Source organism: Fringilla coelebs, assembly GCF_963513975.1.
Source record: "Fringilla coelebs genome assembly, chromosome: 5".
NCBI lineage: Eukaryota > Metazoa > Chordata > Aves > Passeriformes > Fringillidae > Fringilla > Fringilla coelebs.
The window spans coordinates 37,452,355-37,473,418 of NC_140033.1; the positions used below are offsets into that span (position 1 = coordinate 37,452,355).

Below are 21,064 nucleotides of genomic sequence, written 5' to 3' on the forward strand. Positions count from 1 at the left end.
AAGACAGCTGGAGAAGACCTGCTTCCCTGGCCATGGTGGGAGCAGGCTTTCCTTCACTGCATGGTGGAGGATTCCCTTTTGCTTGCCTCTGGCTATGTTTGCTGGCAGCGTTCAACACCAAGGTGTCTCTCCCAGCTGGCTCTGGGCTGCCCAGCCCAGGCTGGGAAGCCGTAAGACATTTATCCACAATAGTACTGCTTGTTAATTTCCCTTTCTCATAGCAAGAACTGAATCAGATGGAGTCTGGTGTATTTCTCTAACTATTTTTTACTTTAAAAAAGGGAGTTCCAAGTGTACCAGTGAAGACAAGAACTGTTGGAGGATATAGCCCCCCCTGCACCTCCTCAAGGAAATGATGGCCATGGTGCCATCAGTGCAGCTAGAGCAGGGTTAGGGCTTGTCAGTGATTCTCATAATGAATTTATTTCATCTTATTAAACTTCTAATTTTTCTGTATCAATTGGAAAGGTATTATAGTTGGAGAAGCAGGTCAGAAAATGTCCAAAAACAACACCGAGCGAGCTGCTGAGTTTTCCTTTTAGAAATGATTTTTGAGCATCTCAACCCTTTGCAACTCACAGTCATTTTAAAGCTGTTGTTGGTGACATGGGACATGAACTCAAACCTCTTTAATCCTGGGAAGGGTAAGGTGGTAATACTGGGCTTGCTGAAATCAATAGTGAACCTGCTGTTGATTTTAATGGGAGCAAACTCGGTATTGGTTGAGCTGTGTCTTATGTGTATGGTTAGGGAAGGGCCAGGAAAAAGGGAAAGGGAAGCCACAGGTCTGTGGCTGTGTTGTCCACTTGCTCTTCCCAAGCAGCTGGTGGTTCTAAGGACGCAAAGCAAGCACCAGCTCCCCCGGGTGTCTGTGGCTGCAGTCGGGCAGGCATTGCTGCCCTCCTGTGGAGAGCAGGACCGAGGGACGGCTGCAGGGACACAGGGCTCCAGCCTGGGGCTGGGCAGGCCTCTCGCCAGGGCTGGGGGGCCCTCCCGCGGTGGCCAGCTGAGGATCACCTTGCACGGCTTTGGGCCAAGGTCACCCAGCCCTGCCCTGGGCTGTTCCAGCACTCTAAGAGCCAATTGACATGGCGCTGGTCCTTGTGCCTGCCGCAGCTGGGTGGGAATTGTGGCCATGCTGCATGCAATAGCTGGGTGCTGGAGCCACTGGGGCAAGCTGTTATCCTCTGCTAGTCCTTCAGCGCTCACAGCCAACAAAGACTCCTCACCTGGACATGTGGTGCAGGAATGTCTCTTTTCAAGGGTGTACTTAAAAGTCTTCCATAGTGAAATCAGAGCCTTAGTTTTAAGTTCATTTTTTATTCTGTAAAAGTTTAATATTTTGCTAACAGAGAGTATAAAAAAATATTCAACTCAACAGTGTGATTGGAGTAAAGCTATATGCTGACAGGTAAACAGATAGCTAGAGAGCAGGAAAAGCAGGACATCTAATCACTGAAGAACAGTTATAAACAGCAATAAAATTAATGTCTATATTAAACTAGCAGTGCAAAAAAAACCAAACTGAAAGCAGCTTTACATTAAAAATACAGCTTTTTAAATACAGAAATAGCACCAATTTACAGAAGACAATCAGAAATGTAAACGTGGCAGATAGATTCAAGTATAAGTTATATGCTCATCCTCCTCAACAACTGACTTGGGACAGAAAGGTTTCATAAACCCTGCAGAACTTCCTGGGTATGCACTTTGTCTCAGTGCAAATACAAATTCTGCTTTTCCAAAGCTGCTTTGCTGATGAATTGTCCATAGTTTATTTAAATTCTTAGCTTTCAGTGAAAGCTAAGAATTCCCTCTTGACAGCCAACTGCTCCCCCTCACCAGTCCAGTTCAGCAGCTAAGGTACAGAACGTAGCTGCTCGACTGCTTCATTGGTCTCACTCTGTTTTAGTGAGAATGTTGCATTGACAAAATCAAGACAGCATATCAACATCCTTTTTCTCTCAGGCTCAAAACCTGCTTTCCCAGCCATGACTCACTGAGAAGAGGGAGTCAATCCTCATTTCCAGACCTGCTGTATTTCCAGAAACTCAAAACTGTAAGCAGAAATTGGAAATGGAAAATCCATTTTCACTCCCTGCATTTTCAAGTATAGTTAAGTTAGTTATGGCACACAGTAACATCACCAACAGAAAGGCAATTTGGTGATAATGCTTCAACTGGAGCAAAGAGCCAACATTAGTTCTAATCCTCCTCCCTGCTCCCAGCTGCCATTTCACTAAAAGGCTGCATCGTACTAGAGGGAGAGAGAAGAGACAAGGTTTGGAGAATCAGCACCCATCGTTTTCCCTGGAACCCCAGCAGCTTGCTCCTGCCCCAGCAGCAGCACATGCATACCAGCAGAAGTACAGGGGCAGCACTGTGCTAGATACACAATGCTCTTTTCAAAGCAAAATTCATCTAAGTGGGTGTATAAGAAGAAATAATTCAGAAGAAAAAACTGTAAACTTTCATAACTGTAGTGTCATTAAAATATAAAAAAAAAATAGCAGTCTGAAGATGTCTCTTTACAACCCCTGAAATTTCCTATAATTCTTCTACAGATTTTGTTTGTACCAGGGCTAAGCAAGCCCTCTCAAAACCTGTTATTGGTCTATTCTAAGAGAAGGCCACATTACTCAAACACTCAGCTTCACTAAAATTCTTTCTTAAATTTCATTTTCATTATAAAAATAACATGCCCCCATCAAATCCCCAGCCTCAAAGTCCTAACCTCCCTTGACCAATAAAATAGCACATCCAAGTGTGCATCTACCCTTGGAAAATCAATGCCAGTACCAAAGAAAGAGCTGATCATGCTGGCCATTTGCTAAAAGTCCAGGCTAATGTGATGTCAACAGCAACACTTTCTGTCTTTTGAACAGGAGACTGCACAAATTTAATTGCAGTTTGCTACATTTGTGAAAACATACCCAAACATAAGAGCATTAGCTCTTAAAATCATATCCTATATTGATAATAGCACCATCTATTATTTGAGAACTCTGAATGTGAACTGTTAAGACTTTTCTTCCTCATTATCTTCTCCTAGGGTATACTGATAATTTTTTATTAATTTTTTATATTACTTTAAAACTCAAGGCTCCTGCTCTTTTCAACTTCTTTTTCTGGTTTAGATAGATAGATAAGATGTCCCTTGTCTTCCCAACATGCTCAAAAGCACGATTAACTAGTCACAAAATTCCTGCAAGTGAAGAGTTAGGCACTTAAGTACATATCCCTTAAGTACACTTAAGTAAACAGCTAAGTAGGCACTTAGTAGACTCAGGTTAGACTGAATCTAATCATGAGTGAGGTTAATGACTTATCAGTGCTCCTTGGTCATAAAGTCTAGACTGGATATTTAAACAGGAGATGAAATCTTAGCACAGTCCTCTCAGTGGTTTGTCTCTCTCAAATCACTGTCAAATCTGATAAAGGATTCAGGTTTTGCATTCTTTACATCTAACTTGCAAATTTTCCTCAAAGTAAAATTAAAAGAAACCAAAAAACCAACCAACCCAAGGACTAATACAGTTCATTAACACAACTATAAAAATGTTAACATTCACAGTTATTTTGGTCTTAATATTTTTCACATGTATACATTCAATCATACTGTGTTATTATTAGGTTTTTCTAACCACAAGTGCTGGGCAAATTGTACAACAACCAACTGACATTCAAGTAATCCTACCCTGAGAAAATCTGTTATTCTGAAACTGCTAAAATCCTTTTTTGCACTAATCCCACTCCAACATACAAAATAAAAAGCAAGAGGCTGCACTGCAGAGGCAGGCTTTGATAGTTTGGAACCAAGGAAGCAGTTGCTTTCACAACTGCAAGAGTTGATCATTTTCACCACAGATTTACTCAGGGTAAGTAGAGTACATGCAAATGAAATGCTTACCCCAGATAAGTGCTAGACATCTCACTTAAAACCATGAATAAAGAACCCCTGGGGACTCCAAAAGAATTTGTTTGCGTCTCCTCACAGAAATAGAGTTTTCCAAATTAAAATCACAATTACAATTTGATGCCCACAAGGCTGTGTGAAGCACAGAATCTGGATTCCAATCAGTACTGAAGGAACAATTCAGTAAAAGGATTTCTGTACCAAGGGCGACTTTGAAGAAGATGGCTAACAGAACCAGTGGGTGCATGGATAGTGGGGAAGCATGCCAAAAGGGGTGACATTTTAACATGCTCCTCTTGCCAGGTAAGAGCTTGTTCTCTTGCAATTGATACAGGGTCCGAGGACAATCTGCCCACCTCTTGCAAAGAGCGGAATTAGTCAGGGCTGGTACTAGAGATTTCCAGTCTCCTCTGCACAGAGCTGGCATTTCTGGTCTGGTTGCCTTCATTTTTCTTCCATGCCACAGGGTCTCCAAGACTTCCAGGAGTTTTGAAAAATGCCTCATGATGTGCAGGACGAATACTCTTGGGAGTGAGAGGAGCTGACGAAGGCTATTTGTGAAAAAGACAAAACCCCAAAGTGATTCAGCAGAGTTCTCTCAAAGTCTACACACAAGCAGACAGAGGACTTCTGGAAGACATTAATCCCTCTACCCTTTTCCATTACATAGTGAAGAGAGGTCAGAACAGGGTTAAGGAGATAATCCAGGATACTGCTATCTGAAAGTGTTGCAACCAGCTGATTCCAGAATTGTGACACAACCCTCCTGTCCTCCTAATGTTTTTCTGTAGCCATTGCATAACACATAATGACACTGTCACATAGGGGAAAAAACCTTAGATTGCTGGGGGATTTCAGAATTTCTGTAAGTTATAAAACCACTTCCCTGCTCAGGACTAAACGTGCTATGCTGGGCTATGACTTCAACAGTGTCCCACACCGTGTGCCACCCCTAAGATGGGCACACACAAGCTAAGTGGAAGACAGCAGCGTGCCAAATAGGCACTGACACAGAGGCACCAGCCTGCGGCACACGCCGCCATCAGGCACCTGGCACAGCTCTTTTCTCACCACTCCTGCCCACCTTTCCCCCTTACCTGCTGCAGCTTCAGAAGGGTCACCGGGTGTCCCATACACACGGGGGAGTCCAGCTTTACAGCACTGCAGGATCTTGTGAGCACAGGACTCAGGTGCAGAGCGGGGTGAGCCGGCTGCTGTGGATCCACGGAAGGGGCGGGTGAGACCTTGGGGGTGACAACGGCCGTGGTGCTTATGAACACAGGCGTGGTTGAGGCCAGGCTGGACACACTGAAATTCGTGGAGGCAGCAGCTGAGAAGGAGCCATCGGGAACTGAGGAAAGAGGACTGGTGAACGAGGGAGAACAGACGAGAGGGAAGGAAGCCAAGGCTGCTGATGGCACCATGACACAGGGTACACTTAGAGAAGGCAACTGGTTCGCAGCCAGGCTGATGGCACCAGGGGCTTGGTTTGCAGAGAACAGAAAATTAAAACTGCTTAATCCTAAATCAAAGAGAGAAAAAAACAAAGCATTAATAATCTTGAAAAAGGGAATTAAACTACTGTAATTCATCTACAATAGGAAAAGTGGGTGACAGTAGAGAAATTCTGCCTAGGAAGTAAACTATGACAAAAACTATGAAAAATAAGGAAGAAAAGTGTCACAATCCCCTAACTCTTCTGTCCAGCTCCCTTTCCTTATTTGCGTCCATTTTCCCCCCTAATTTTCTATTCACTGTACCTGCATCCATTTACTTTGGTCGTATGAAGTACCAACCACACCCCTTGCTGTTTTCTGCTTCTAACTTTGATTGCAAGCAACACCCTGGCTAAACAAACTCTTTTTTTCCACTAACTGGAATCATCCTCTGCTATATGAAAACATAGACATTACTTTTAATGAGGAAAAAAAAAGCCAGACAAACCAAACCAAACAAATGGGAGACACCCACAGAGGCATTAATTTTGCTGAGAACAGCTGAACTACCATGTTGAAGCCAGAAGCTGCTCTGGCTCCCAGCTTGTCTGACCTTCCAAAACACCAGAATCAGCATTTTTTAACTGAGCATCTCCAACCTAAGTGAAATGCTATAGACCCCACTCCGTGTCACAAGCGAATCAAAGACTAAAGCAGTAGTCATGGAAATCTGCCATGCATGCTGTTCCTACAAAGCAGTCATCCACTGCACACAAACACAGGCACAAAACGTGGTGGACATGAAATCCCATTGCAGTATTTTCAGCTGCTTCCTCTAGATCCACACAGTGTCATACAACCAGGGCTGGCTACAGTCCCAGTGCCTTGGGTTTCAGGGGTTATACTGATCATGCATGTTACAAGACAGTACAAACTTTGAAGGTGATGAAATTCATACACTCAGGGGATGCTGCAGTTCTGTATTGGCCAGCTTTCTGCCGAATCTAGACTTCCAGCTCCTTTGAGTTTTGAATGCTGGATAACTCTTTTTTGTATATAATTCAGAATTTATAATTCGTAACTGTCTTTTGCACATAATTCAGGCATACAAACTCCACATTGTTCAATGCCATTAATGTTTGGGAACGTCAGAAAAGCGTCTCTTTTCAGAAGAGCAATAGTTCACATTGAGTCAAGAGATTTCAGAGTTACTAAACTACTACAGAGAACTGCTGTCAGAGCTTTTTATGCCAAATATTCACCTATTTGTAGGACTCAGTATTTGCTCAGTGAACAGATACAGAGGCTTGTGTGCCTCTAGATCTCATGGCTGTCCTTACCAGCAGTAGGCTGAACATAAAGATACTGTGGTTGGAAAGGTTGATTGGCATTTTCTTTAGAGATGTGCTCATTTTCTGGAGGGGGTTCATCAGGGTCCTTTTTCTGAGATTGTTTTTCTTGCTCCTGACAATCTAAAGGCTTAGTAGACTCCTTGTTTGCCACCTCTGGAGCAGCAGGACTTGCAAGGTCAGGATGATTTGTTTCTAGATGTAGCCCAGCTGAACAGCCACTTCCTGGGGAAGATTCTGCCTTGGGTGACTCAGAAGGCTTCTTAGCAAAAACAAAAAAAAAAAAAACAAAAACAAAACAAAAAACAAAACAAAACAAAAAAAGGAAATGAAGAGTCCAAACTGAAATAAAACCGTGCAATACCTCTCATGAACCTTCCTCATGCATCTGTGCAAAGGAGCAGCACAAACCTGATTTGCAAATCGCCAAGTTAAAACTTTTGTTTGGGCATTTGAAGAGTCATATTATTGATGCCTACACCCCGTGTCATTTGCTGCAGTTCAAATTCAGTACCTGGATACACTACTTAAGAAATACCTGACCTCTGGGATCACTTTTTTATTGATAAGGAAAATCACTTGATTCAAGTGGTTTTTATTCCATATTCAAATGGCTTATATGACATGGTGTTGAGCTTGATCCCTGCTTTCAGTATTTAAGAGAACTGAGATAACTGCACATCATCACCATCATCGTTACCTTTCTCTCACAAGCCTGCTGTGGACAACACTGGGCCTCAGAGAGAGGTACTCAGGCTAGAGAGTAGGGGGAAAACAGATCACATTTGCTATAGCTCAGTAGAGTAAGCAATGCTGCTGCTGTCTGGGAAAGCCCAAGCTAACAGGGGAAGATGAGAAGTAATAATTACATTGATTTCTTCCCGTCTGACCAATTGTTTTCCTGCAGAAAACGATCAGGACGCTAATTCCAAAGAACAGCTGAGCATCATATTGCTATGCAAAGCAACCCAAGTCCATTTTCCCCTGGTGGTGTGAAAACATCTCCCAGTTAATGCTTATACTTCCTGACACAGCCCACTTGCAAGTTTATCAACATGTGGAAGGCAGCATTTTTATCGCTCATGCACTGAATTTTCCCTTCTGAAAGCACTGTCTTAGGCAAAAATCTTTCCTTCCTATGAGAAAGCCTAAGTGATAATGAAACTCAATTTACCTTGGGTACTACAAGTGAGAGGGGCAGATCACTCTGCTCCAATGTCTGCTTTTTGGCAGCTGGCTCTTCATCATCTACAGGTGCAGAGGGCGATGAGCACTTGTGGGAGCTGCGCTTTTGGCAGGCAGTGGGAGGTACAGGAGCCTGAGCTTCTGCACTCCTGTTTCCCAGGTCTCCTGCAGCGGGCAGGGGCTCGCTCAAGTTATTTTCCTGAAGACCACCACACAACATAAAAAGGGATGAAGATGGGAAGCACAGGAAGGGTTGGTTGGGGACCAGGGTACGTTTTCCATTTTCTGTTTTGGAGGCTGATGGAGTGGAAGGGTGTGAAGCCTGGCTGCTGATACCATTTGGTAGTGAGAAGCTTGGCACATCTGCCTGAACCACAGGGAAAACTGCCTGAGGCAAAGGGTTAACACAAAAATCAGAGTCCCCAGGAACCGGAAGAAGAGAGAAAGGTAAGCTTATGTTGGAGTTCTTTGCTGAACTTCGTATTGTTTCGGTGTCACAAGCTTTATTCCTGAAAAACAAAAAAAAAATCCCAAATAGTAATGAAAAGAGGAAAAACATTTATTCCAAAATTAAACCCTATTTTATCCTTACAAGCAAAGAGATACATATTTGGACATAAATGTGGAAAAATTCAACCCCCAAACAACAATTTTTACACCATTTACAAGAAGGGTCACTTCTTATCATTTCCAGTAACACAGAAGCAAAGTTTGCAGGTTTCTGATGGACCAACAATAATGCTTTTGGCTGCACTTGACTAGTCAATCATTCACAAATGAATTTGGATTGGAATAGGTGTAGAGAAGACAGATGACAGACAGAGATGCCCTTCCACAGAATCAATTTTCTCAACCTACCCAGACAATAGGTCAAAGGCTGCAGGAATGACCTATATAAACACATATGACAGAAAGAACTACTGAAGCAAAAAACCAACACTGGTACAAGTACAGATGGGTGTAAAATGACCATAGGAAAAACAAGCCATGCTGACATCCAGCAATATTAAAATTGTAATAACGAGACTTTATGGCAACTTTTTTATCTCAGTCTCATCAATGGAATCTATCCTTAAACTAAACATGACAAGCACAAAGCTGCAACTGGACAACAGCTAAGACCAACCTACCCAGTATCTTCCTCTATTTTCTGCCTGCAGACAGCTGCTAGATTTATCATTTTGGAACAATTTTCATCTGAATTCACAATACAGGCTGAAAGAACAAAGAGGAATTCAATTAATCACAGACAGGTTTACCAAGCATATTTTGATACTGGCCATATAAAATAATTGCTATAATTTTTCAGCCCTGACACATTTTTATAACACCCACTAATCACCAGAACGTGCAAGACACTCAGAACTCTCAGTCCCACTGGAGACATGTTCAACATCATTATTTCCTATAAGAGGGAACTGTGAAAAGCCCTGTAATTACTTATCTTTTAGATTGTTACAGTAGATTGTTACAGTAAATTTCACTATATTAGGAACCATAAAATAAAGCAGGCATTTTGTGGCTGAAGAATTTTTCTTAATCAAGTTATCACAGAAGAAATTGTAATATAGTTGCTGTTAGTACAGAACAGAAATAATGACCTGCAGAAAATAAACTGCAGATTCAATTGCAATTATGGCCCAAATTCACCTCATGTAACTTTAGGCATTTGACTGGAGGTTCTAAACCAGAAGTTTCATTATCATGGGCACAGTAGAAATATAGGTACCGCCCAAGAATAATTCACATATTTAATTATGCTGATTGACCCAATCAAGTGCCTTAAATTGGTGCATGCCCACATTTGGGCAGGTCCAGTGGGATAGAAAAGAACATGCTTCATTAGTAGTTACCTTGCCTCTCTTGACGTGGGCTGTTAGGCTCAGAACTGACCTTCCTTCTGGTTGCTTCACAAGGCTGTGCACTGTTAAATGAAGCGTGACGTGTAAACCTTTGCTTTCCAGTAGCACTGGTCTGGTACTGGGCACAGGCTCCTCTCTGTGTCTCTGGCAGAGGATCTGATGTTGGGCTATGCCCTCGCAGCTCATCTGTAGGGACATAATATTGTACAACAGTCCTTCAGGCAACACAGCTCACCATTTAGGCTTCTGCCATATAACCAAAATTGGTGTTATGGGAAGAGGCAACCTCTATATTATCTCAAACCTCACAAACTGAAACAAACCTAGAACTCAGTAAGTATCAGTAGACAAGGTAAGGGCTTCCTTCCTATCCAATCCCTAGCAGCTACAGCAGCAGCTACATTCCAGTGTGCTAGCCAGGAGGAGAAAGTGTATTAAGAAAGTATTTGCATTATCCTTCATTTTACTTGTTCCTGGCACTGTCCTGATGGAAATATCAAAGCCAAGGGGCTTCCCTTTGCTTGGCTTCTAGCCAAGGAACATAATCTTACAGAGATGCGCTATCCCATCACCTTGTTCTTAGCAGAAAAAGCTTTTGTAGAAGGTGCCATATGCAAGAAACAGCCCTGCTCTACCTTGTTATGTCCCTTTACAAAGAAAATAATTCACTGTACAATCATTAAGGAATTACCAAAATTTTGCAACCCAGAACAGATGTGGACCTAGATTTGAAGATATCAGTGCTATCTGCTATTGCTCTACATTTCACACAGTTATGCACACAGTTATCTAAGTCAGTGTAAAAATACCTACAAGACACAGTATCCTTCAACACCCCTCCACAGACCCAGACCTTGGGTGCCAAGTCTAACAAGGACAAAGGTTGAGCTGGCAGCAATTAATAATCGCAGGGTATGCACTGAATGCTGAGCCATTCTTTACACACAGAATGCAACCTTTTACCACTTAAAAAGAAAATAAATGCAAGCTACACAAGTTACCAGTTTTTTCAGGGAATTCCACAGGCCCAATCCACTTAAAAGCTGGTTTGCGTCCTCGCTCCTCTGTGACGTGGACTTTCTTGATCAAGCCTAGGCTGGTGAGAACGTTGGCAATATCATACAGTCTTCGTACCTTTGCTAACAAGAGAGGGCAGGAGTAGATAAGAGAGTCAGGTCTACAATGCATATAGGACATATTCATGTGCTAATTTCATTCCAGACTATCACCACAGCTTTCATAGATGAGGTGGGCAAAATCAAATTGGGATGCACTTAGCCCTGCCCATGAAGTCTGCCATGCCAGCTCCCACCCGATTGTCAGTGCTACTTCATAGTTTAGCTGCTCATGTTTAAACTTGTCTACCTCATTTTGATGGATATAGGTTAGGGAGTGATTACAGCAACTTGGCCAGAAAAGGCAGCTACCTCCATGTGGGTAAAGAGTAGCTGGTGGAAAGCGGCACAAGAGTGCACAGCTGATCACAAGAAGACACATATTTATAATTTCTGAAAATGTAACATGCTCAGAAAAATCCCTGTGACTCTAGTAAATAACATCTTTGGGCTGACTATGATACCTATATAATTTCCAGCTATTTCTTCTTATACTTTCAAGACCGAAGTGCAAATATGTTATTTTAAAAGTACTTTAAAGACTTAAAAGTCTTTATCTCAGAAGATTTATTTACTAATGCTAAGTTCTTCCATGTTATCCAAGGGATTGAAGTACTAATCCTCACTAACTGAAAGCAAACCCTGCCATCCAGCTGAAAAGATTTCTTGGGTAAAAAGGAGATGGAACATAGCTCTCCACAGAGAAAATTAATTCCATTAAATTAAACAACATGCCTCAGTTCTGAAACATCATTCAGAGCAGTACAGGAAACAGGGTTTAAGTATAAAAAAAAAAGTCAACAACGAATTTTCTTCCTTATTCTGAAGATGAACTTGGGAGATAATTGTCAAAGTGACTCTTCTCCACACCAAGCTCTGTTTTCACAAATATGCATTTGCAATGAAAAAAAATCCAGAACATATTCCAGGAAAAGATGCACGAATTGCTTTTACTGTTACATACTGGTGTCTGTTTGCTGTCAGTCCAAATTACCCCATTTTCTTTACTCACTGACTGATTGATTTGCCTCTCATTAGCCGTCTTACTTTTAAATTTGCTGTGGTCCACTGTATCCTGGGTTTCTTCTATCAGTATCTTTGCTGCGACGTCCAGAGTGACTATCTTGGTCTTGGAGACAAGGAACAGCATGACAAACTTTTGGCTCATAATCCGCAATGACTTGTCCTTTCTGCTGTTTGCAGATGCTGTGTTACAAATAATACCCGAGGCTCTTAGCATACATCATCCATCACAGCCAGAAAGCTAGTAAGGTTTCTCACACTAAATAAGTAAAGTATTTCCTTGCCAGAAAGCAGAAATTAATTGAAAGGCAGCAAACAACTGATTAATGCAGACAAGAGTCTCTCTTCAAAGGGCAATAAAAATTCAAAATTGCAGAAATGGCTTTTAGAAAGCAAAATTTCAAAGCTGATTCTATGCTATGTTACACAGTTTTGTGCAACTGTAATTTTGTGACTCTAATGGACTTTATAACTTAAAACCATCATGTGTTATATGGGCAGCATGCAAAGAGTGGACAAATGAAGATGGTGCTTTCTGACTGGATAAAGCATTTACTGTCAGATACAGGTGGGGAAAGAACTGGATTGCTCAGCAGAACTTCCTGCCAGTCTGTAGGACAGAGAGAAAAATCTGTCTTGAGACCTATGTTAGGGACAGAATAGAAGGAAGAATTCTGTACCTTCTGTGGTGAATTCAGCAAGCACCTTTTTGCAAAGGATAACTTTTTATCATTTAATTTAAAGGCAAAGAAAGGGAAAAAGTGACATAGTAAACTGGAAAAAGAGACTTTGCGTCTGTGTATCATCACACATTTAATAATCATCCTACCAGAGGTGCAATCCGGTTCTGAAAAGTCCAGTAATGGTCTGTCTTGAGAATCTGGAATAGTTTCCTTTTTCCGTTCTCCAAATTTGTACTCTAAGTCCTGCTCCTTGTGCTGGGAGGTCATTAACTCTCCATACTGTAGCTCTCCTGCCTCCTGAAGCATTTTCAGAGTTTGGCTGAGGTTCTGCCGGCCATGCCAGCAGTATTGGTTCTTGGCCACACGACTGACCAACTGCAATGACTCCAGGACGTTCACAATATCGTAAATTCGTCTTCGCTCAACTCCTGATTGGGAAGTGGGGGGAGCAGATAAAAGAGACAGAGATGCTCATTTTAGTTCAGCAGAAGCAAACAGAGAACAGGTTGTTCTCTAATAGACATTTTCAGTGTTCATGTGGACACATTCTTTTAGCTACATCTATATTTGCGCACTGAAGATTGCCTTATGCGTGGCCAGCTTCATGGTATGTTGCTCTTTGTCTGCTCTCGTAACTTCCAGCCCAGCCAGCTTAAAGCACCTACACTGTGTTTAGAACTGATTGCAGTCTGCCAGCCCCATTGACTCAGACCTACCCAAACTGCCTCAGGGTTTTCAGAGCACTTTGGCCCTTCCTTACAGAGAGCTTCAACATGCAGACACATACTGGTACACCAGCCTGTGTAACAGGACAGAAAGAGGTCTGTCACAGCATTGAGATAAAAGCCCTTCATACAGGAACCAGGGGGAGTACAGTCCTCCACTTGCACTTTAAGTGACACAAATACTTTTACTTGCTAAGCAAGTACCATGTAAAAGGGCATCAACAGCTTCACAAGGTGCAGAGTGCTGTAGAATGAGACCTACTGTTCCCAAACATAACAGAAACAAATTATCAGTGCTGGCTGGGTCTAGTCCTATAGGAAATTTATGAAATATGTCCAATATTGAGTTCAACCTGACTGATGTGAGCAAGGTTGGGGACTGAATATGATCAGGTTGGTGGCAATGCTCGCTGTCCTAAGTGCTTGTATCCAGTGCTGTTTGAAGCTTGGCTCTTATATGTAACACAATGTACTATACGCTGGTGGCAGCATCTGCACCAAAAGTCTTCTAACAGTTAACATCAGCTGAGCAGAACAAGTGCTAGTTAGGGTGAAAGGTTTTGAAAACCTCCCTGTGGGAGGCAAGGCCTTAATGTACCTGTTTACCCATTTGAAGACTAGGCATAATACTTACCCGCCTCAAACACATATTGGGTGAAACAACTCATGAGCATTTGCAAGTATGTGAAGAATTTGGAGGGAAACATAATTCAGAAAAACGAGAGTGCTACACATATCCTGGTGTCTGTCAGGCCCTTCTGCAAGTCTTCCGTGAACAAAGCAATATACATTTGTAGCAAAGGCTGCATCACAGACATTATTTGTTACATTGAGAGCATCAGCAGGGGGTAATTTCGTGGTCACTGAAGCAAATGGATACAAGCAAGGAAGGGAAAACCAAAGGAAGAACCCAAACTTCCCCTTTCTGGGAGGTAAAATTTCCAACAGTAACTTTTGGAAAAAAGTTTCTGTTATTTAGGAAAGCATGCCGCTCCCAACACAGAATAAAGCACTATTCGTGTTCAGCTGTACAAGGCTGGAGCATGAGCATCTCATGCAAGCACATAGAGGAGTAACTGCAGAATCTAAAAGAACAATTAATTTAAAAAATAACTTATCTATTTACCCAATCTGTATCCTATCCCATTTCCAACTCACTCTACCAAGGCAAATAAATGGGTATTCCAAGGCCTTTCTTACAGAGGCACAGAAGACATCATTCTTCTGTTCCTTTTCTTCCCAAAACAAACAAATTTCATTTTTGCCACATCTTTTTTGTAGATACCAGAGTTTTAAATGTAGATACAAGACTTATTTAGTTTAAGTCCAATTTTGTAAAGCCCTTCCTAGCTAAGAAACAACCTCTCCAAGGTCTCAGATATTTTTATTAGTGTGTCCTGTCTGAGTCCTCTCTCCCAAGTTTTATTACTTTTTTCAGATATTTCATTAATCTTTCAACTAAAACCAAACCTAACAGCAGAACCAGCAAATGGGCTACTAAAACAAGACATTTTCTCATGGTACTCTTGCAGCTCTCCCAGTACCTTACCATCACAGGGTGATATTCAAAGCTAAGGTAACCTTGATGAACCATGTGATCTTGGAAGATATGATGTCAAACCTGTTCAGAAGGCAGGGAGTAAACACAACTGATCTCCTACGCATACCAGTTTGCAATTGTTTCCCCAAATGTTTAATTTTGACAAAATTTGTTGTCTAAAAGTCCTCCTTCAGATGGTTTGTAAATCCTATCTCCTTCAGTGTTCAATGAATTGAATATTTAAGAAAGCAACAGAGTTGGCAAACAGCTGGAAGCAAGATCTGCCTAGTAAAAAGTGCAGAAAGTCAGCAAGCAGATTTCAAAATGGTAGTACTACCAAACAACAAAGACACTGAAGAATATTAGGCATTTCCAACTCTTGATTAGTATGATTAGAAGAGCATCCAGACCCTGGGAAAGGCAGATCTTGAATGTAGTCTGTTAGAATATGATATTCAGAAGGCCCACCTGTTAGGTTACCCCAGGTGATCAGTTACCCCAGTTTCACAGGTATACATACCAAGAATTGTAGCCACTTCATCCAAAGAAATGGTTGTTTTCTCTGTTGACAATGGATAATTTGGATAGCGAGCTAGAAACTTTTGGCACAAGAGTCCTAAGCTTTTCTGTTTTCTGCTGGGCCTCTGCTTTTCAAATTCATCAACCGTGCTGTCATCTACTATATCATACTGTTAAAAAATAAATGTTAACCCTTTAGTGCAGAGCTTTTAAAAGCAAGACATAGGCAAGTGAGGCTTATTTCAGATGTTATCAATATTTAAGATCAGATTTCCTAATTAAAAAATAAAAACATGGACTCCTTGAAAGCACACAGTACTTGGATAACACAATTGCAAGCTCTTCTTATTTCATCACACAAGATAGCTTCAGAAAAATTCTTATCTCTGCAATTATAAAACAGTGACCATGCATAAGGAAAAAACCAGAAGGATCAACACCCAAGACTAGCAGATGGTAAGACTATACTTGGAAAGAGGGAAGAATATGCTCTCAGACACTTCTGGATCTAAAAAAAACCCAGGAGATGCAGAAGCCATCAAGAAGTTCCTGCAATACCTCTGTTCACTGACTTTTAAAGTGACTCTATCACTTTAAGAAACTGGTGATTGAGGAAGGGCTGGGGGCACTTTGCTCAGAAACTATAAAAGGTGCTAGTCAGTCTTTGAACCTTCAACTTAGTCAAGATGTTAGCTTCTGTAGGATGGTCTGACTGTGGTCTTTCTGACCCTGCAGTGGAAAATAATAGAAACCAGCAAAACAGTGGTGGTAAGAATGTAGGAAGAGGTATGTTTATCACAAAACAAGAATGATGGAGGATTATTTTGCACTGGTAACTCTAGGGTTATCTTCTGCGTTATAAAAAGAAAAGAAGCCTTGCCCTCTGGCAAAGAAAAGCTGAAGGTGGTGGTAGCTGTTGAAACCTGTGTTTCCTAGCTTATGGGATCTTAAACTGTCTTTAGCTAGTTCCAAGTAAGTTACCTTGTGGCAGGCTGGTGCTCTGATAGAATTGAGTCTTATGTGGTATTGAAACAGCAGTATTCTTACTCTAAAACTTTCCCTTCTTTTGGATGTTTCCCTTTTAAGTGTACAAGATTATTAAATAAAAGTTTTATTAACTAGAAAATAATTTATTAACTAGAAAATAATCCAAAAATGCTCTGTGATCTTAGCAGGCTTGGAGTGCTAATGAACTAACCTTAAAGATCAACTATTTTTTACCTACTGGACACTATGTTAGGAATGATCTCTAGGGAGCTGTTTGTTTTGTTATGACCATGAACACTGCAGAATTTTTTACACTACTGTTGCTACTGCAGTTGCTGTAAAAACTACACTTCCAGAGTGATCTGTACCTATGAAATGATGCTTCTCAGTAGAAGGACCCAGAACTACTGTCTTGTAGCTGAAATCAAGAGGGAAGGATATGCTACAAGAAATAAACCAGGAGAGGAATAGCAGCAGTTGGAACAAAAAAAAACCCAAAAACATGAAGGAAGAAAACTGCAATGATGCTTATTACAATCTGATGTCATTCTCTCTAGGGACAGACTTCATGAAGTGAGGATAGGAATCGACCCCTGCATTGCCTAAGTCTTGTGAAGTAGAAATTTTAATGCTTGACCTTGCTTTGTGACCACTAGTTTGGGAGCTGAGGGTGGGGGGGAAGTGGGAAAAAAGGGTTTCAGCAGACCACTTTGCAGGACATTTGCAGATGAGGTCTAAGATTTGGAGAGTATATTCTCTCATTGTCAAATTTATTTTAGAAAAGGACACTTGTTTAAAACAGATCTGGCAATTGCTTTCTAATGTGGTTCAAAAGTACTTCAGTTGGGGAAATCAAACATTTAAGCACTACTTCCTTCATTATCCTTTTAAGTAATATTCAGGCTCTTGAGGGGATGTCAGGTCAATTACTACTAACTCAGTTACTTTTGAATTCCTACTGCTCAGACATTGCTGTGTAGGCAGCTGTCCCTGGGAATGTCTTACAATTCTGCACCATTCCACTGGGAGCAAAGAACCAGTTGGAAGAAATCTGAGGAGCAACTTAAGGAAGGTCTGAATCCTAACTGAATAGAAGGTAATCATGTTCTGAGTCTCACCTGTAACAAATCAGGTGTGTCACTCTGCTCACTGTTTTCTATGGGTCTGAAGAGCTCTTTTTTCTTTTCCCTGTCCCTCATGTCAGGACTAGCAGCACTAACAAGAATCTTCAGGTTAGTAGTAGGAGTCCAGGGATCAGGTTGAGGTCTGTCAATGATCTTTACAGGTGTAATTGGATTTCTTTCCGGTGTGCAGCCTTTTTGCTTCGATAAATCAATTGGTTCATTCTTAATGGGAGTCTTTGGGGCCATCCTAGATCGATCGTATATGTTTTCCTATTAAAAACAAAGTCTTTTTAGACACAAGAGGAAAAAAAACATTCAATCAATCAATTTCATGATTCTTATGAAGTTATTTTTACTGACTTGTGCCTTGGCACTCATAGCTATATTTAGCACATTTCTTCTGCCTTTGTTGGGAATGTTAAAATATTCTACATGCTACTATACTGGAGGAAGTGTATTTGAGATACTGCCTTGAAATACAGAACCTGAGGTCAATCAGTCTAACCTGTGGCCTACTAGGCTTTTAAACTCTGACTGTTCCTACAAGAAAGCATTGCCCACAAACATAAATCACCAAATTGCAGGGAAACTGAAATCATGCACTGGTCATGTTACACTTAGCAAGAAAGTAGAGTTCTGTTTGAAAGGTCCCAGGTTAAAAACCATGCTGGGGGATGCAGCTCAAACTCACAAAATATCAAACCAAAGGGCTTGCACAAACCACATGTGCAAGCAGGGCAAGTTTTGCATCTACACTCTCTGCTGCCCAAAGCAACCAAGAAAATCTCCATAACTGTTCCTTGGCTACAGCTAAGAGTTGCTAGGAGGAAAAGTCTAATTCATCAGCTGATTTTTATCATTTCCTGAATGAAGCTCAATTCCTTCCAGTCCCTAGCTGCCATCAAATTTTCTTCATATTTCAGCTATGGATCCCTTTCTCTTACTGCAAGAATTATCACTACAGATGAACTCACTTCAAGGGACTGACTGAAGGAAGCATTGGTATCCTTGATATAATGCATTTTATTTTGGGCTGTAAGAAATCCAATTCAGAGGTTGAATAAAAGCTGGATATATATTATATTGGATCACCATAAGAACTTTCTTAAGTTTTGCCTTTTACTTGGAGTAATTGAACTATTGTGTAGCTGAAATGTATTTAAATAGGTGATTCCAAAGGTCATCCTAACAATGAACGGTCTAGCTAGAAAGTAGAAAAAAGTTCTAGTAACAACTGAAACTGGCTTTTATACTAGGAGCAGTTTTGTAGCATTCAGACTGGAAACAAATTTGGCACATCAAAAGCATTGTGCTCTGAGCACTGATGAACTCTTCTGCGTACATTCATTTATGAATTACCCAAAAGGACGTTGTCTTTTTTTACAACTAACAGTCAGCCAGTTGTAACTTGCTACATTGTGATAAATAGGGGTCAATTTAGAGGCCATGGTACTTCTTGGAATATATATTCATATAGTGTTGGCACTCAATATTTTCTTGCAATTTCACGTTTGGCAGGAATCAACCCTTAAGTCATGCGGAAAGACTATCTTCCCCTAAAGTTCCTTTTCAATATGACTGGTGGCAATGGAACTGCAGTGAGGGCAGCTGAAGAAACCTGCTATTTCAGTACCTCAGAGCTTCATGTTTGTGCAAATACCACAATGAAAAGCACATTACTATGCCCTTTCATTATTTCCTACTATCAGATCTTCAGTTTCTACTATAATTACCTGCTAAGGTAAGAAACACTTTTACTCTCTCTTCCCCTTTTTTTTTTTTTCAGTAGCTGCAGCACTCTGTGAAGTCCTACCTGTATTGCACAAAATCTCAAGGGCAATTGGTAGAAATACAAGATTGTGGACAGGAAAGGCCAGCCTGATGAACTTAGTATGTGAGCAGGAGTCAAAACAAATCTTTGATATAACAGGAGTGGAATCTAACAAGATCTGTGTGAATTTTGGAGGACTCCGACTGAGCATGGACAACAGGTCATGAATTGCATCCAGTTCAGGAAACATTACTGAGCAAGGTTATGCCCAAGGCCACATATGCTGTCTGCTGAGGCAGTAGGGAAACAATGAGCTTGCTCCTTGCTGAGTGGCCCTGCTTAGCCTCTTGACTGGAGAACTGCACTTTACGAACACAGGCTAGAAGGCAAGCATAGTGGACATACTCATGAGTGCGCTCAAACTACTGAAATTAACAAAACTATACTATTCCTGTGCCAAGTTAAGAACCCGGTGGTTCTTACCTTTAGAACCATGAGTCTCTGCAAGAGCCTTCTCTGCCTTACCACACGGTAGCCATTGGGATGCTTGAGATCGCTGAGCTCTACCCAGCTAAATGGTGTTTGCCGCTGTTTAGTGCCAGAGTGCAATCACTTCACTTACTGACAAGGGTGGCATGACTCAGGCTTCTTACACTGGATTTTTTTACCTTAAGGGTAGCGCTGGACATCCCAGTGCCCCAAGTGCTCACAGGTAAGATGCTGCTGTACAGTAACAGGGCAGAGCAGGTCCGAAGGGCAGCACCTCCAACGCTGCCCACGGGAGCCACAGAAGGACGATGCAGAGCCCGACTCCCCTCCAAGCCCCCCGGCTGGCGGCCCTGCACTCGCGGGGCTGGGGCTCCGCGGCGCCCACCGCTCTCGCCGCCCTCCCTCCCCTCCCTCTTCCTCTCCTCCCCGCACCGGTCCGCGACTCCGGACAACGCCTGCAGGGAACGCGCGGCGCCGAACCGGACCGGATCCCCCGCCGGCCCTCCCGCTCACCTTCTGGGCCGCCTCGGCGCGGCCCCGCCGCCCCGGCCGGGCGCTCGCCAGGTCCCGCAGCGCCAGGACGCTCACCTCCATCTGCAAAGCGAGAAGGTGCTTTTAGCCCGGCTCTTAAGAGGAGCCGCTCCCGTCCCCGGAGGGACGCGCGGGGAGCGCGGCTGCTCGGGGCTGCGTTCCCGGGGAGGGAGGGCAGGGGAGGGGGAGGGAGGCTCGGCGGGCTCCGCGCCCTCACCTCGGCCCGGGCCGGGGCGCGCGGGGGGCGCGCGGCTCTGCCGCTCCCGCCAGGCGCCCTCAGACTTCGCTTTACAATCCGGCCAATCAGACGCGGCCGCCGGGGAGCCCCGGCCGCGCCGCCGGCCAATCAGCGCGCGGGCAGGCGGCGCGCGGCATCGGGCGCGCGGGACGGGGCTCCCGCCCGCGCGGAGCCGTTTCGCTCCTTTTCTTGGCGCCGCCCGCCCTCCCCCGCCCGCCCTTCCCGCCGGCCGCGCGGGAACGCGCCGGGAGAGCCGGGAGAGCCCCTGCCTCTCTGCCGCCGCCGCCGTCCTTAAACCTGGGAGCGGGGAGGAAGGGCTGAGTCAGCGAGAGGCGGGTGCCGCCTCGGTCGCCCGGCCATCGGCTCGTAGGAAACGGCGCCGCGGTGACCGCGCCGGGGCAGCGCCGCCCGGGGCGTGGGTCGAGCGGCTCAGCAGCCCCGCGCAGCTCGGACAGCCTTGTGGTCCTCCACCTCATCCCCCGAAGCGAGTCTGCTGCCGGGAAGGTAGAGCGAGCAGACGCCATGGGGAGCGGTCTGGAGGCTTCGGTTTTCCCTGAGACTCTGCTCTGTG

The 21,064-nt window shown here is 43.1% G+C and overlaps 1 protein-coding gene across 1 annotated transcript; it reads right to left on the bottom strand.

The window, feature by feature from the left end:
• Positions 1-4,290: 4,290 nt before the first annotated feature.
• On the bottom strand, positions 4,291-20,318 carry E2F7 (E2F transcription factor 7; the record flags this gene model as incomplete). Its single annotated transcript, XM_084205723.1, has 12 exons — positions 4,291-4,467; positions 5,014-5,438; positions 6,693-6,963; positions 7,876-8,395; positions 9,017-9,101; positions 9,740-9,934; positions 10,750-10,887; positions 11,911-12,069; positions 12,716-12,997; positions 15,355-15,523; positions 17,459-17,734; positions 20,238-20,318. The coding sequence occupies 12 exons, from the start codon at positions 20,316-20,318 to the stop codon at positions 4,291-4,293; spliced, it is 2,778 nt and encodes a 925-aa protein (XP_084061849.1).
• Positions 20,319-21,064: the final 746 nt, after the last annotated feature.